We start from the raw sequence: 12,881 nt of genomic DNA on the forward strand, positions 1-12,881 counted from the left end.
ACCCAGAGCAAGCTTCTGTTTGTTGTTATCCTGCGGTAGCTACTGGAGCTAGCTAACTAGCTAATGGCTCACTCTCGCGCATCTGTGTTCGCGCTCGTGCATGATTGCACGTCCATGTACTTGGAATGGGTGGAGTCAGAGTCAGCGTTGAAGGAGAGGGGGTAGGACCATTTGAGTTGTGTGTTTTCAAAATCTGCTGGCGTTTCGCGAATCCCATACCCAACCTTTAAATGCGCATCACTTAGGAGACGAACCCCGCACGCAGAAATCAAGACTGACGCGCTGCCACCAATCTACCACTCTCTGACGGAGGCGCACTGCGCAACAGTAAGCATTGCCTACATAAGGTGCAATGTACCGGTAGCTCAAATAGCGAATACCCTCTCATAGAGAATATTTTTCAGGCAATGCCAAGGGATCGGATCTGTCCCGAAAGACCCCTGTAGGCTACGACACGGGCTCCGAGGTCCACGGGAACACCCAGTGAATTATGTTGTTGCATAATTCACACATTCATACCAACAGGCCACATCTGCCCTTACCAATTAAAGAGGCTTCTCTCTCATCTTAGGGAGGGGTCCTGAGCCTAGGGAGGCGTCCTGCTGATACAGGAAGCCAATCATCACGTGTCAATTCTAGAGATAACGAGCGGTCAAGTTGTTCGAGAGACCTAGGCGCTCAAGGCCTCAAAAACAAGTGTAATTCTCGCACATAGCCACAAGAGGTCAGCACCAAGCCACAAACCAAGTTGAAATGCCAACACATAGCCGCAAGAGATCAGCATAGAGTACATATACGGGTATCCAGGAGGCAGGAGTTCAGCGCCATGCTTAGCCAATCAGAGCACATAACCGAGTCCACGCCTGCCCAGTATTAAAGACACAACACATAGCCCTCAGAACGCTCCAGGTAACGCATCCTTCAGATGCCCTACTAAGTGTATCTCCACGCATGCATAATACAATTCCTCTCCTTTTGCTTCATAGAGACTAGACTAAACCTTTACCAAATAAAGTGAGTTAAAAGCTATCCTGATTCGAGTACCTTTTTATAAAGAACACTGCAGTGTTAAACTTAACTCAATGAATTTGGTAAGTTTTATTTATTTTGAACTTTTATTTAAAGTTAAACCCTTCCTCCAAAGTCCTAAACTTTGTGGATAGGAGGTGTGGTAAATTATTCGTCCAAAATCACAGTACTCGTGCCCCCGGTCTGCTTCATTAATCTAACTAAATGCTTTAACTATTGTTTTTTTTTACATTTCTTAACTTGCAAAAGCTTTACATGTGAGTTAATCATGCCACTGATGTAACGTCATGTGAGGTTCACATGCTCTCATTTCCTCAAATGTAAACTTAGTCTCTGCACCACTTTATTTACGTCATTATTCAAATGTATCCGACCTGGTCACGACTTTTGGTATAAAATGTTTTGTATGTTGATTTATTTTGATTTGTATAGGATATTTCATATGAATACAGTATATTTATAGATGTTACAATGGTTAATCACATTTTTGTTATTAACCAGTATTAACATCCACATTTTTATATTGAATAAGCTAATCTCTTTTCATCAAGTTTGTACAGTACTGATGAAACAATTAATATACCATTATACATGTTTATGTACATGTGTAACATTGAACACAACTGCTGCCTTCATAATAATATAAATGGTATTGTGAAGTTCTAACTACCTCGTTGGGCTGGATTTGTGTTTCTGACAGACTGCACTGCTGCTGTAGAGTACATTTGAGTTCAGATCATAACAGTATGTGGTTCCGTTCTGCGAGAGAGGAGGCTAATTCTGATAAGATGACAGAAGATATTAAAACACTGGCTTGGATTCATGAATGAATCTCTCTGTCGCTCACACTCCCTCGTCCCCCAAGGTTCCTGCAAGGTAGTTAAAGGAATCTACACAACATAGAAGATAGAAGATTGGCTTTGCCAAAGTGTTGTACTTGATGGCTACAGTGGCAATGCAAATTCAGACCTTTCAATTAGAGAGAATGGGAGAACTCTAGGCCCAAGGATAATGTATACAAATGCCTTTCCAATGAATAAGATTGGGATATTAGACAAAATAAATATTAGGTTAAACAACTGTTGCAAAATAAATTAAATTAATAATGAACATTACACTCTGATTCAAATATCAACCATTAAGCACCAAAAGGTTCAAAACTAAATTCATAGACAGTAGGGGTGTAACGATTCATGCGATGCATCGATGAATCGATTGTCAGTCCTACCGATTCAACTAAATCGATCTGCTAAAATAAATAAATAGAATGAATCGCTTTGGCTTCACCAATAATCGATATAAATGCTTTAAATCGTATGAATCGATTATGATTAATGTTTTAAGACTTAGTTTACACGTTTATTTTGTGAAGTGCAGCTCGGTAATCCGTAACTCTGTCATCAGCTAGTCAACTTGCAAGGAAGCCCCACAAGAGTTTTTTTTCTCCCTCACCCTCTACTGGTGCATTTCAAACATTGCAGAGAGCGGCAGCGAGATTGTTAATGCACCAGCAAACTTGAAATCCAAAGTGCGGAAGCATTTTGGCTTCGCAAAGAATAATAAAAAAGGGGTGTCACATTATTGCATGTTTATTTCACGGATATAGAGTTTTGGTTCAAAGTTACTGAATCGAATCGTGGTTTACAGAATCGAATCGAATCGTTCCAAAAAAAAAAAATTGTCCTTGAATCAAATCGCCAACTACTGAATCGTTAATCGAATCGAATCGTCTGAAGCCAAAGATTCACACCCCTAATAGACAGTGTCACTTGCGGTTTCAACAGTTGTTTATCAGGATATGGGCTACGAAGAAAAGTTGATCAACTCTTTCCGGCATTGGGCATGACCTATTATATGTAAGAGGTCACTAGTTCCCCATTCCTGCTTTGATGGGGAACTAGTGGCAGGGGTGTCTCCGTTTCAATTCAATTCAAAAAGCTTTATGGCACGACCATTGTTGTGAACAGTATTACCGATGCATTATTGATCTTTATTTTTTACACCTGATGGAAGTATGTTTTCTTTCCCTACAAGAGTACTACTTTGTTAATGCATAATAATTAAAAAAATATTTAGAAATAATATATATATATATATATTTTTTTTTTATATATACATTGGTAGTCAAGGCGGGGCCCTATTGTTGTTAAGGCGGTCGCCTTAACAACACAGTGCTGGGGGAAACACTGCAGTTAGAAGAGATGTATGTTTAATGTTATGAGGTGTATTTGGATAAAATAAGTGGAAGTGGGCGTGGTTAATGGCCTGGATGGTGCAATTTCATAAATGTCTTTGTTGGTGGCCCACAACTTGGCTAGGAGTGGCTTATTGTCTGATTACACGTTAATTTGTACATATACATGTACATATAATATGATTATATAAATATAAATGCATAATTATAAAGTTCTAATATTATAATTAGACCATGCACCCTTTATTTTTCTTGTCTTTATAAAGATTCTTTCTTACATCGATATAAAATCACATTGAAAACAGAAAACAATAAAATACAGTATAATTGGTTAAAACATGAAAAATATAAAATAAATACGAATACTATATGTTGAGGGTTTGGATAGCATTTTTTATTTTATTTGTAGTTTTCTGTTTTTTTGTGAGATTTTAGTAGTTATAAAATATATCCCATAATCCCACCCCAGCATTAGAATAAAGGGTTGGCTTGAGTATGTATGTATAAAGAGTCAAGATACTTAATAAACCTGATTAAGAATCAAAGAAAAAACCTTTGTTACAATGAGTTTAGCTTTCCTGCAAAGTAAAAAAATACTTGACCCATGAAAATGTTCATTGTGATCATTTGAAACAAACCTCTGTATTCGTCCTTAATTTGTTTCCCTGTCTGTCTTTTTTCACCATAGGTCATTGTTAACCAGCAGCAACCTCAACATGAAGCCGTCAACCCTATCTCTTGTTTAGTGAGTAGAAAAAAGATCCAGCAAACAGCATTTGACACTGAACTCATGGAGACCAAAGAACAACTCGGGATATAATAGAAAAGCCCCAAAAAAGCTAACAATTTAATATCTCTGATTTGAGCCAATCTTCTGATTCATCTTTCAATAATCTTCTCTATTGTATCCTCAGTTAGGCTTGTGCCACCCTAGCTCCCAACACCCATCTCTCTTCTCAACAGTGACCCTCATTGGGGCAATGCCAGTTTTGCTAAATGCTGATGCATCCTTTAGCTCCAAGCAGGAGCTCTTGGACCTGCAGGATTGCCCCCAAGGCTCAGTGGACAACACCCCAAGCCCTTTGGACTCTCAGACTGTGAGCCCCATAGAGTCAGGCCCTGGAAGTCTCAGACGGGATCATGGCGGCATTCGGCCAAAAATTCTCACTGGCACAAGCACACTCCAGCGGGAGATCCAAACTGTGGACGGTATCATCAGTGTGGAGACCTCCATGGGCTCCAAATTCACCTCAGAGGACTTGGATCCGCAGTGTGGCTGGGGGGCCCTGACTCACAGGACCCTTCAGGTCTTCAACACCCCTCGATGGCTGCTGTTCTTCCTGTGCACCGCTTCATTCCTCCAGGGCATGATCATCAACGGCTTCATCAACACAGTGGTCACCTCCCTCGAGAGGCGCTTTGACCTGCGCAGCTACCAGGCCGGCCTGATTGCTAGCTCCTACGACATCGCTGCATGCGTGTGCCTTGCATTCGTCAGCTACTTTGGTGGGACTGGCCACAAGCCTCGCTGGCTGGGCTGGGGAGTGCTCATGATGGCTCTTGGATCGCTTGTGTTTGCCTTACCCCACTTCACCACACCCCCCTACCAGGTCAGCTTGCCCGAGCACACAGGAATGTGCTCTGCCAACCGTACCGGGCCGTGCCACAACAAGGAGAGTACTGGGCTCTCCAACTATCGTTTTGTATTTATGTTGGGCCAGTTTCTCCATGGTATGGGGGCCACGCCACTCTACACATTAGGGGTCACATACCTGGATGAGAATGTCAAGTCAAGCTATGCTCCTGTTTATATAGGTGAGACTCGCACCTTACATATGACACGTAATCAGTAATGAATATACTCGCCCATTACTTCCCAATAAATACACACAGGCCTTTTGCATTGCTTTAATCGCTAATTTTCTGCTTGAATCGTAATCTTGGTCCTGTCAGATCCTTAGTCCCCTGAAATTAATTGTATTGTCAACACACCAGAAATATGAAAGTCTTTGAATTCCTAGTGCATGGGTTCATTCTAACTGGTCATGCTAAATAACTACTACTACTTGCTCTCCCAGTTACCCAAATACAATTGCTCTTTAACACACTTTGTTCTCCTGTAAATACCTGTATTTAATGCTATTCCATTGCTGCCAAGAACAATGGACTCACTTTGATCCATGAGACCAGGAAGTAGGAAATCGAAAATGTTATTCTTCTTACACGCCTCTGTTTTCCTTTCTGTGGTCCTTCTCTCCCCAGGGATCTTCTACACAGCAGCCATTTTGGGACCAGCCGCAGGTTATCTGCTGGGTGGCTTTTTTCTCAAAATGTACACTGAGACACACCTGACGTAAGATTTAAAAAAATATATTGGTTAGCTGATTGGATAAACCATCTGTCTATCACCACCTATGTTGGTGATAGACGGGCCAAATCAACCAATCAGATAAATTTCTCTGAACTTGTATCTCTCCAATTTTCCAGTAGGCTAGACGTTATATACAATAACTGCATGCAATGCATATCCATGCAAGAAGATCATGGCTAGAGTTCACAACAACAAGATTCTTTATTACTTTGTTCGTTCCCCAATCGTTTGTCGCATTTGAAAACAAGATTTTTCTGAAATAAATTTGCTCTCAATAAGCTTTTCGGATTAGTAAGCATGCTTTTACCATTGAAGCCCTTGTAGTAGGTTGTGCGCATTTTAGCATTCACAAGGATGGGTGCACAGGATTTGCTGGATGTCATTACCTTTGTCTCAACTTATTTTCCACTACTCTTTGCACTACTATCCATATAGATAAGATAAGATAGACTTTATTGTCATTGTAGTCACCTATACAACGACATTGGGAATAGGGGAATATGTCAGATAAATCTGTGTGTGTGTGTGTGTGTGTGTGTGTGTGTGTGTGTGTGTGTGTGTGTGTGTGTGTGTGTGTGTGTGTGTGTGTGTGTGTGTGTGTGTGTGTGTGTGTGTGTGTGTGTGTGTGTGTGTGTGTGTGTGTGTGTGTAGTACAGAGCTAACTCCAGAGAACCCTCTGTGGGTGGGGGCCTGGTGGATCGGGTTCCTGGCAGGAGGAGCAGCAACTCTGATCATTGCCCTCCCTATCCTGGGCTATCCTCGACAACTACCAGGTAACTGTCGTACTGAAAATAGAACAACGACACAATATGCAAGTTCCTTCTTGTTCTCAATACGTACATTTAAAAATATATATATATTTTGATAATTTTGGAAACCCGAAAAGGTATGACCTTCAGGCACTCCATCGTAATGTTTGCACACACCACTTATACAGGAAATAGGCAGACATCCAAAAGAGTCAATCCTAATCACCTTCGTTACGTGTCAAAATGGCAGCAAAGGCAGACAGTCATGGATGAGTTTTGAATATTTATCTACAACTTCAGCATCAAGATATGTTATTATTCACAAAGTCACACCATTTTTCCCCCTCTTCCCTAAACACAATGTCAATCGTGACCACGGAGCGTCGGAGAGCGTCCAAACGATAGGGCATCACGAGGCAGGACGTGAAGAGAGTCCAAACGATCCAAAAAACAAGGCGTCCACGAGAGCGGAGGGAGTGAATAGACGTCCGAATGATAGGGCATCACAAGGGAGGGAGTGAAGAACGTTGGCGATCCAAAAACAAGGCGTCCACGAGAGCGGAGGGAGTGAAGAGACGTCCGAAAGATAGGGCATCCACAGGCGCGGATAGAGTCAAGCCCCCTCTTTCCGTAATTCTCTGCGCTATATATCGCGTGTAATCAGGAATGGGCCAATCACCAATCACTAACCCTAACCATGCATGCTGATCTGATGATTGGCAATAACAAATTAGATTACCTTATGACCACAAATAAAATACAGAATCATGTCAAAATAAAACAAAACGATGCAGAAATAAAGTATAAATGTAGGTTTGTTACACCTTGATATAAAAATAGTAGGGCTGTCCCGATCCAATCCACGACATCGGTATCGGTCCGACGTTGGCCAATTACGCTGGATCGGATATCGGAAGGGAGAAGTAAATATGATTTGATCGGCGCAGCGTTTCACATGATAACAATAGTCGCCAATTAGGCGCATGCGAGCTAGCGCATGAGAGCTACCTGTTGAACAGTCATGTCAGCAGTTTGGCAGTAATTTAACCGTAAAGAAGAAACCTGGCTGTTGCATGGCTCACCTCGGTTGTTGCCGAGTGCGATCACGCAGTCACTACAGACGCTCCAGCTTGGGCAAGAGCAGATCACAGCTGTTGTGATCGCCAAGCACAAGCTTGGATATCACAAAAGCAAACCATTTCGTACGTCGCAGACGTCCAATCTATTAAAATGATTCATCGATTGGAAATTAGGGCTGGCCCGAATACCGTTTTTCAGGCTTCGAATACTCGTTGGTTTTTCCGAGCGAATATTCGAATACTCGTTACAGAAAAACACACCATCAAAAACAACATTAATAATCCCTATATACTCCCTGGAACCGATTTAGACAGTATCTGCATATTTTGTTGAAGATTTAATAGCTTTTGAACGTTAATTATTAGGCCTAAGTAAGTTGGAGTTCCTTAGTTTTTCCCCGTGAAAGCGAACAGCTGTTGCTCCGTTCCAAATCAGCTGTCCTCTTCCATCTCAGCCCTTACGGGAGCTTTTCAATTCATCGTGGAACGTGCATATTTTCAGGGAATTTGTACAATAAATCCATAACAAATACTGAATATTGATTGTCTTATGTGTCCATATTATATCCATTATATTGACCGGGTATTCCCAAGACGCTCACGCTCTGCAGCAAGCCAGTCACAGTTGATTGGCGCGGCGCTGTACAGCGATCGTAAACAAACTAAGCTAAGGTTAGCATTTCGCTAAGCATTCCCTGTCCTCCCGAGATCCCGCTAATGTTGTGTTGTAAAGTAAAGGGAAACAAGATATCTATTCTTCCTCCACCTCTCGTGCTTCTCTGCTTGGTGTCGCTTGTAGTTTGCCTCCCTCGCTCTGGTAACGTCAGGTACGTGGAAAAAAAACAACAAAGCTCCGAATACTGATTTAAGCTTCGAATACTAATTTTCCGAACGAGTATTCGAATATTCGAATAATTCGGGCCAGCCCTATTGGAAATATGATTATTATATATTGGATGTTTGGGTGTGGCGACCCCCATTTATATGGTTATGCCGCTTTTCCACTGCATGGTACCAGCTCGACACGACTCGACACGACTCGACTCAGCTCGCATTTTTTGCGTTTCCACCGCGGTACCATGGTATCTGGTACCTGAAGTGGCTGCTTTTTCTAGTACCGCCTCGCTCTAGGTTCCAAGCGAGCTGAGCCGATGCTAAAAGGTGACGTCGGCAGACGGCCGGCGACTGATTGGCCAGAGAGTGTGACGAAGTCACGAGAGCGACATGGCAACCATGCTGGTAACATCCATAGCAGCGCCGCAGCCAACATGTTCCACTTCTCCAACTTCTTCAACATGCCAGCTAATAATAGTAATGTGATCGATGTCCTCCATTGTTGTTATGTGGGTTCTGTCCATGTGTGGGTTGCGTAGGCCTTGTTTGCGTCGCGTACACAAATACGTCACAGCCCTTTCGCGCAGCCGACCCCGCCCACGTCCAGGAAGTACTATTTGCGGTGGAAAAGCACCCGTGCTGCTACCGTGTCGAGTCGTGTCGTGTCGAGTCGTGTCGAGTCGAGCTACATGTGCGGTGGAAAAGCGGCATTAGAGGCTTGCTGCTTTTTACTTATTTATTTAGTGTTTATTTGATATGGACATAGCAATTACATTGGACAGGCCAGATGCATTGTTTAAGTGTTCTAGCACAAGTGCTAATTCGCAACACTTGTCCATAGGCAGCTTTTGAAAAGATGGGGCATTTCAAATAACAAACGGATACAAATATAAACGAAATACAAGCAATTTTCAATACGAAACATAAAAAGGCAACAGAGCAAACTATTCATCTGTGCACTGTTGAGTAGATTTTAGCCACTGTTTGAGTCCTTTGTTGAAAGCTTTACTTTTGGACTCTAATTTTAACTCGGTGGCACTGGCTAGAGAGTTCCAAAGTTTGGCCCCCTTTACAGAGAGAGCAGACTGGCAGAAAGAAGTCTTGCATTGTGGGATGAGACAATCACCACAAGAGGATGAGATATCCTGACGGGGGGGGGGTGTTAAGTGGCCGCCATAGTGAAAAAAAAAAGCTGTCTGGGTCTGTGGGAGTCAGTTATCCACAATCACCAGGTAATACTAGTTCCTATTCATAGTGACTGGATTAAGGGGACGGGCTATATCTTATTACCAGCCCTTCCTATGGTGGCAGCTCCAGTGGCGGTGTCTGCTGACAGTGGGAGGCCTCTTCGCCCTCCTGCTGGAGCACACGAAATACAGGTTCTGGACGGAATAACCAGCAACCTTCAACTAGGCATGAGTGGTGTGACCCCATACCTTATGGTTCTGGTCTACAAAGGAGAGGCCGGGACTCTTCTGGTCCGGTCTTGGTTTCTAGTCCACTTCTCTCCGACAACCATGACCAAACTTCTAGAGCGAGCTAGTCAACTATACGGTCGTTGCCCTCCGCCATATCAGTAGTAATAATAGAAAAAAATCAAAAATCAAAGAAAATAGAAAATCAAAAGGTCATCTTCTGCCAACTTGGTCCTCGTTCTTGATCTTGTTTCTCCTGACGTAGACGCTGTACTGTACATTCAGCGTCTACATTCAGCGTCTACATTCAGCGTCTACATTCAGCGCCTACATTCACTGTCTTCATTCACCTTCTACATTCAGTCTATATTCCCCCTTTTACATTCACGCTAGGCCTGGCCAATGAAACGATAAATTATCGTATCATGGTAGACTTTTGATCAATATCAATATAAAACATGTTCAATATATATTGATAAGAGACTGCATCACCAAATCTAGCACCTGAGTTTGTTACACAAACATGGTTCCATATATATATTAATACTTGAGTTTTTCATTGTTTTATCGACATTGGAGTAATTTGAATAGATTTCATTGAAATGCATCAATCTGGTGAATTGAATGAGAACCAAAATATGACATATCAATTACTGACAAATTACTTACAAACTGCTGGTACTGATATGAATGTTGATGACACAATGTAAAGGGTCATACTAAATGGGGTTGAGGAGTTTTCAGAAAAAAATTAGGAAAAGATGAAAACAAAAATGACACAAACACAGTGCTGAGCCTTTATACTACTAGTTTTTTATTATTATTATTAATACTATCACACACACACACACACACACACACACACACACTCTTACACACACAGCTGCCCTTAATACAGACTGCTGGGTTTAACCCAAACAAAGTAACAGATATGTATGAGTTTGTCTTTTATTTTATTTATTTATTATATTAGTTAGTCCTCTTCGTGCTTGGTAGCACATAAGGTCTTCACCAACGAACGCCAATGCTGCCTGTCTGTTGCCCAATGTTGCACTTGGCCCCAGGACCATCCCAGTTGTTTCATCTCCTTCTCCACAGATCTTCTCCATGTCTCTTTTGGACTGCCTTGTTTTCTTGTCCCAGGTGGTGTCCATCTCATGGCCACCCTTGGGATAGCGCTTGGGTCCATTCTGCACACATGTCCGATCCACATCCACCTTCTGTTTTTGATAACATTTGACAGGGGTCTCATGTCTGTTCTACTGTAGAGGTCTTCATTTGAGATTGTCCTAGGCCAAAATATTCCCAGTATCCTCCTAAGGCTTCGAGTCTGGAATACGTCTAGCTTGTGGCAGATGGTCTGTGTCACTTTCCATGATTCTGCTCCATACAGGAGAACCCCGAGGACGTTGCTCTTGAATATCCTCAGCTTTGTCTTTATGCTGATCTTTGAAGTCTTCCATATTTTTCTTAGTGCTGCAAACGCTCCCCTAGCCTTATTGATCCTGTCCTGGACATCTGCCCCTGAATCTCCATCTGTTGTTATTGTACTGCCTAAATAGGTGAATTCCTGCACCTCTTCCACGTTCATGTTATTGATGGTGAGCGGCTGGTTGGATTTTGAGTTTATTTTCATGACTTTAGTCTTGTCACTGTTGATATTTAGCCCAATCTGTTTGCCATATGTTGCTAAGTCTTCTGTTTTGCCTTGGATGTCCTTTTGGCGATGGGCTAACAAAGCAATATCATCTGCAAAATCAATGTCCTCCAGAGTTTCTGTGAATGTCCACGATATTCCTCTTTTGTTGTTTCCCTTTGTTTCTTTCATAAGCCAGTCTATGCAAAGTGAGAAAAGTAGTGGGGATAGCAAACAGCCTTGCTTGACTCCTGTTTTTATAATGAATTCTTCAGTGAGATTGGATCCACAGATAACTTTGGCACCAAAGTCTCTGTATAGCATCTTGATTATAGAGATGATTTTGTTGGGAATTCCATAATGACTTTGAATTTTCCACAGTGCTGTTCTGTTGATGCTGTCAAATGCTTTAGCAAAGTCAATGAAGTTAATGTAGATGGTTGCCCTCCATTCATAGCTCTGTTCAATTATCTGTCGCAGTGTGAATATATGTTCTGCACAGGATCTTCCCTTTCTGAACCCTGCCTGTTCTTTTCGAAGGTAATGGTCAATTGTGTCACTTAGTCGATTTAGAATGATTCGACTTAGGACTTTACTGGTGACTGGTAGCAACATGATTCCTCTCCAATTGTTGCAATTTGACAGATCTCCCTATTTCGGTAATTTGACGATGAGGCCCATTTTCCAGGATTGTGGTGTTTCTTCTGAAGTCCAGATGTCCCTGAGAATTTCCGTAAGGGCTAGTGCTGTTTGATGTTCCTCCGCTTTCAGCAATTCTGCCTGGACTCTGTCTATTCCTGGGGCCTTTCCATTCTTCAAACCCTTTATGGCAATCTTTACCTCCTCTACTTTTGGTGGCTCCGTTTCTATGTCTAAAAGGTCTACTGCTGGCGTGATGTTTGCCTCAGTTGCTGGGTCATCTCTGTTAAGTACCCTCTGAAAGTGTTCTTTCCAGCCCCTTAATTGGTCTTCCTCTTTTGTCATGGTTTTTCCGTTTGAATCTTTAATTGGAATGTCCGTTGCCTGAAATCTATTTGTAAGTGATTTTGTTAGCTTGTAGAGTGTGCCCATGTCCTGTTTTGAGGCAGCTGCTTCTGCTTCCTCTGTGATCTTCTCAATATATGCCTTCCTGTCTGCTCTAGCACTCTTTTTTACTTCTTTGTCTAGTGCACTGTATAATGTCTGTAGCTGTGCCTTCTGTCTGTGTGACTTAGTTGTTAGGATTTTCTTCTTCTTTTCTTTTCTCTCATCAATCTTCCTCCATGTTTCGTCTGATATCCAGACCTCCTTTCTTCTCTTTCTAGGTCCTAGCCATTTCTCTCCAGCTTCCAGCAGAGCTTTGTTGAAGTTGTACAGGTCTAGTTCTTGCTGGTTCTGTAAAACTGTAAACCTGTTCTTCACCTGGGTTTGGAAGGATTTCCTCACGTCTAGATCTTTTAGTTTTGCTACATTCATAGCTGGTTCCCGTTGGTCTATTTTCTTGGTCTTTCTGAGTTTTAATCTTATCTTTGCTACGACAAGTGTGTGGTCACTGCCAACATCTGCTCCTCGTTTTGCCACTACATCCTGAAGGC

General features: G+C 42.2%; 1 protein-coding gene across 7 annotated transcripts in view; it reads left to right on the plus strand.

Moving 5' to 3' along the window:
* Positions 1-12,881, plus strand: part of slco4a1 (solute carrier organic anion transporter family, member 4A1) — a 51,722-nt gene that overhangs the window by 11,041 nt on the left and 27,800 nt on the right. The window contains exons 1-5 of one of the 7 annotated variants that reach the window (XM_060064322.1): positions 902-1,091; positions 3,912-3,968; positions 4,138-5,038; positions 5,486-5,576; positions 6,246-6,367. In XM_060064322.1, coding sequence (XP_059920305.1) covers positions 1,083-1,091; positions 3,912-3,968; positions 4,138-5,038; positions 5,486-5,576; positions 6,246-6,367 — 1,180 coding nt within the window. In that variant the 5' untranslated portion in view covers positions 902-1,082. Of the gene's footprint in view, positions 1-901; positions 1,092-3,911; positions 5,039-5,485; positions 5,577-6,245; positions 6,368-12,881 lie in introns of those variants that run through there. The other 6 variants (XM_060064314.1, XM_060064355.1, XM_060064327.1 and 3 more) reach the window with 6 other exon arrangements.

Source organism: Gadus macrocephalus, chromosome 1 (assembly GCF_031168955.1).
Source record: "Gadus macrocephalus chromosome 1, ASM3116895v1".
NCBI classification, from domain to species: Eukaryota; Metazoa; Chordata; class Actinopteri; order Gadiformes; family Gadidae; genus Gadus; species Gadus macrocephalus.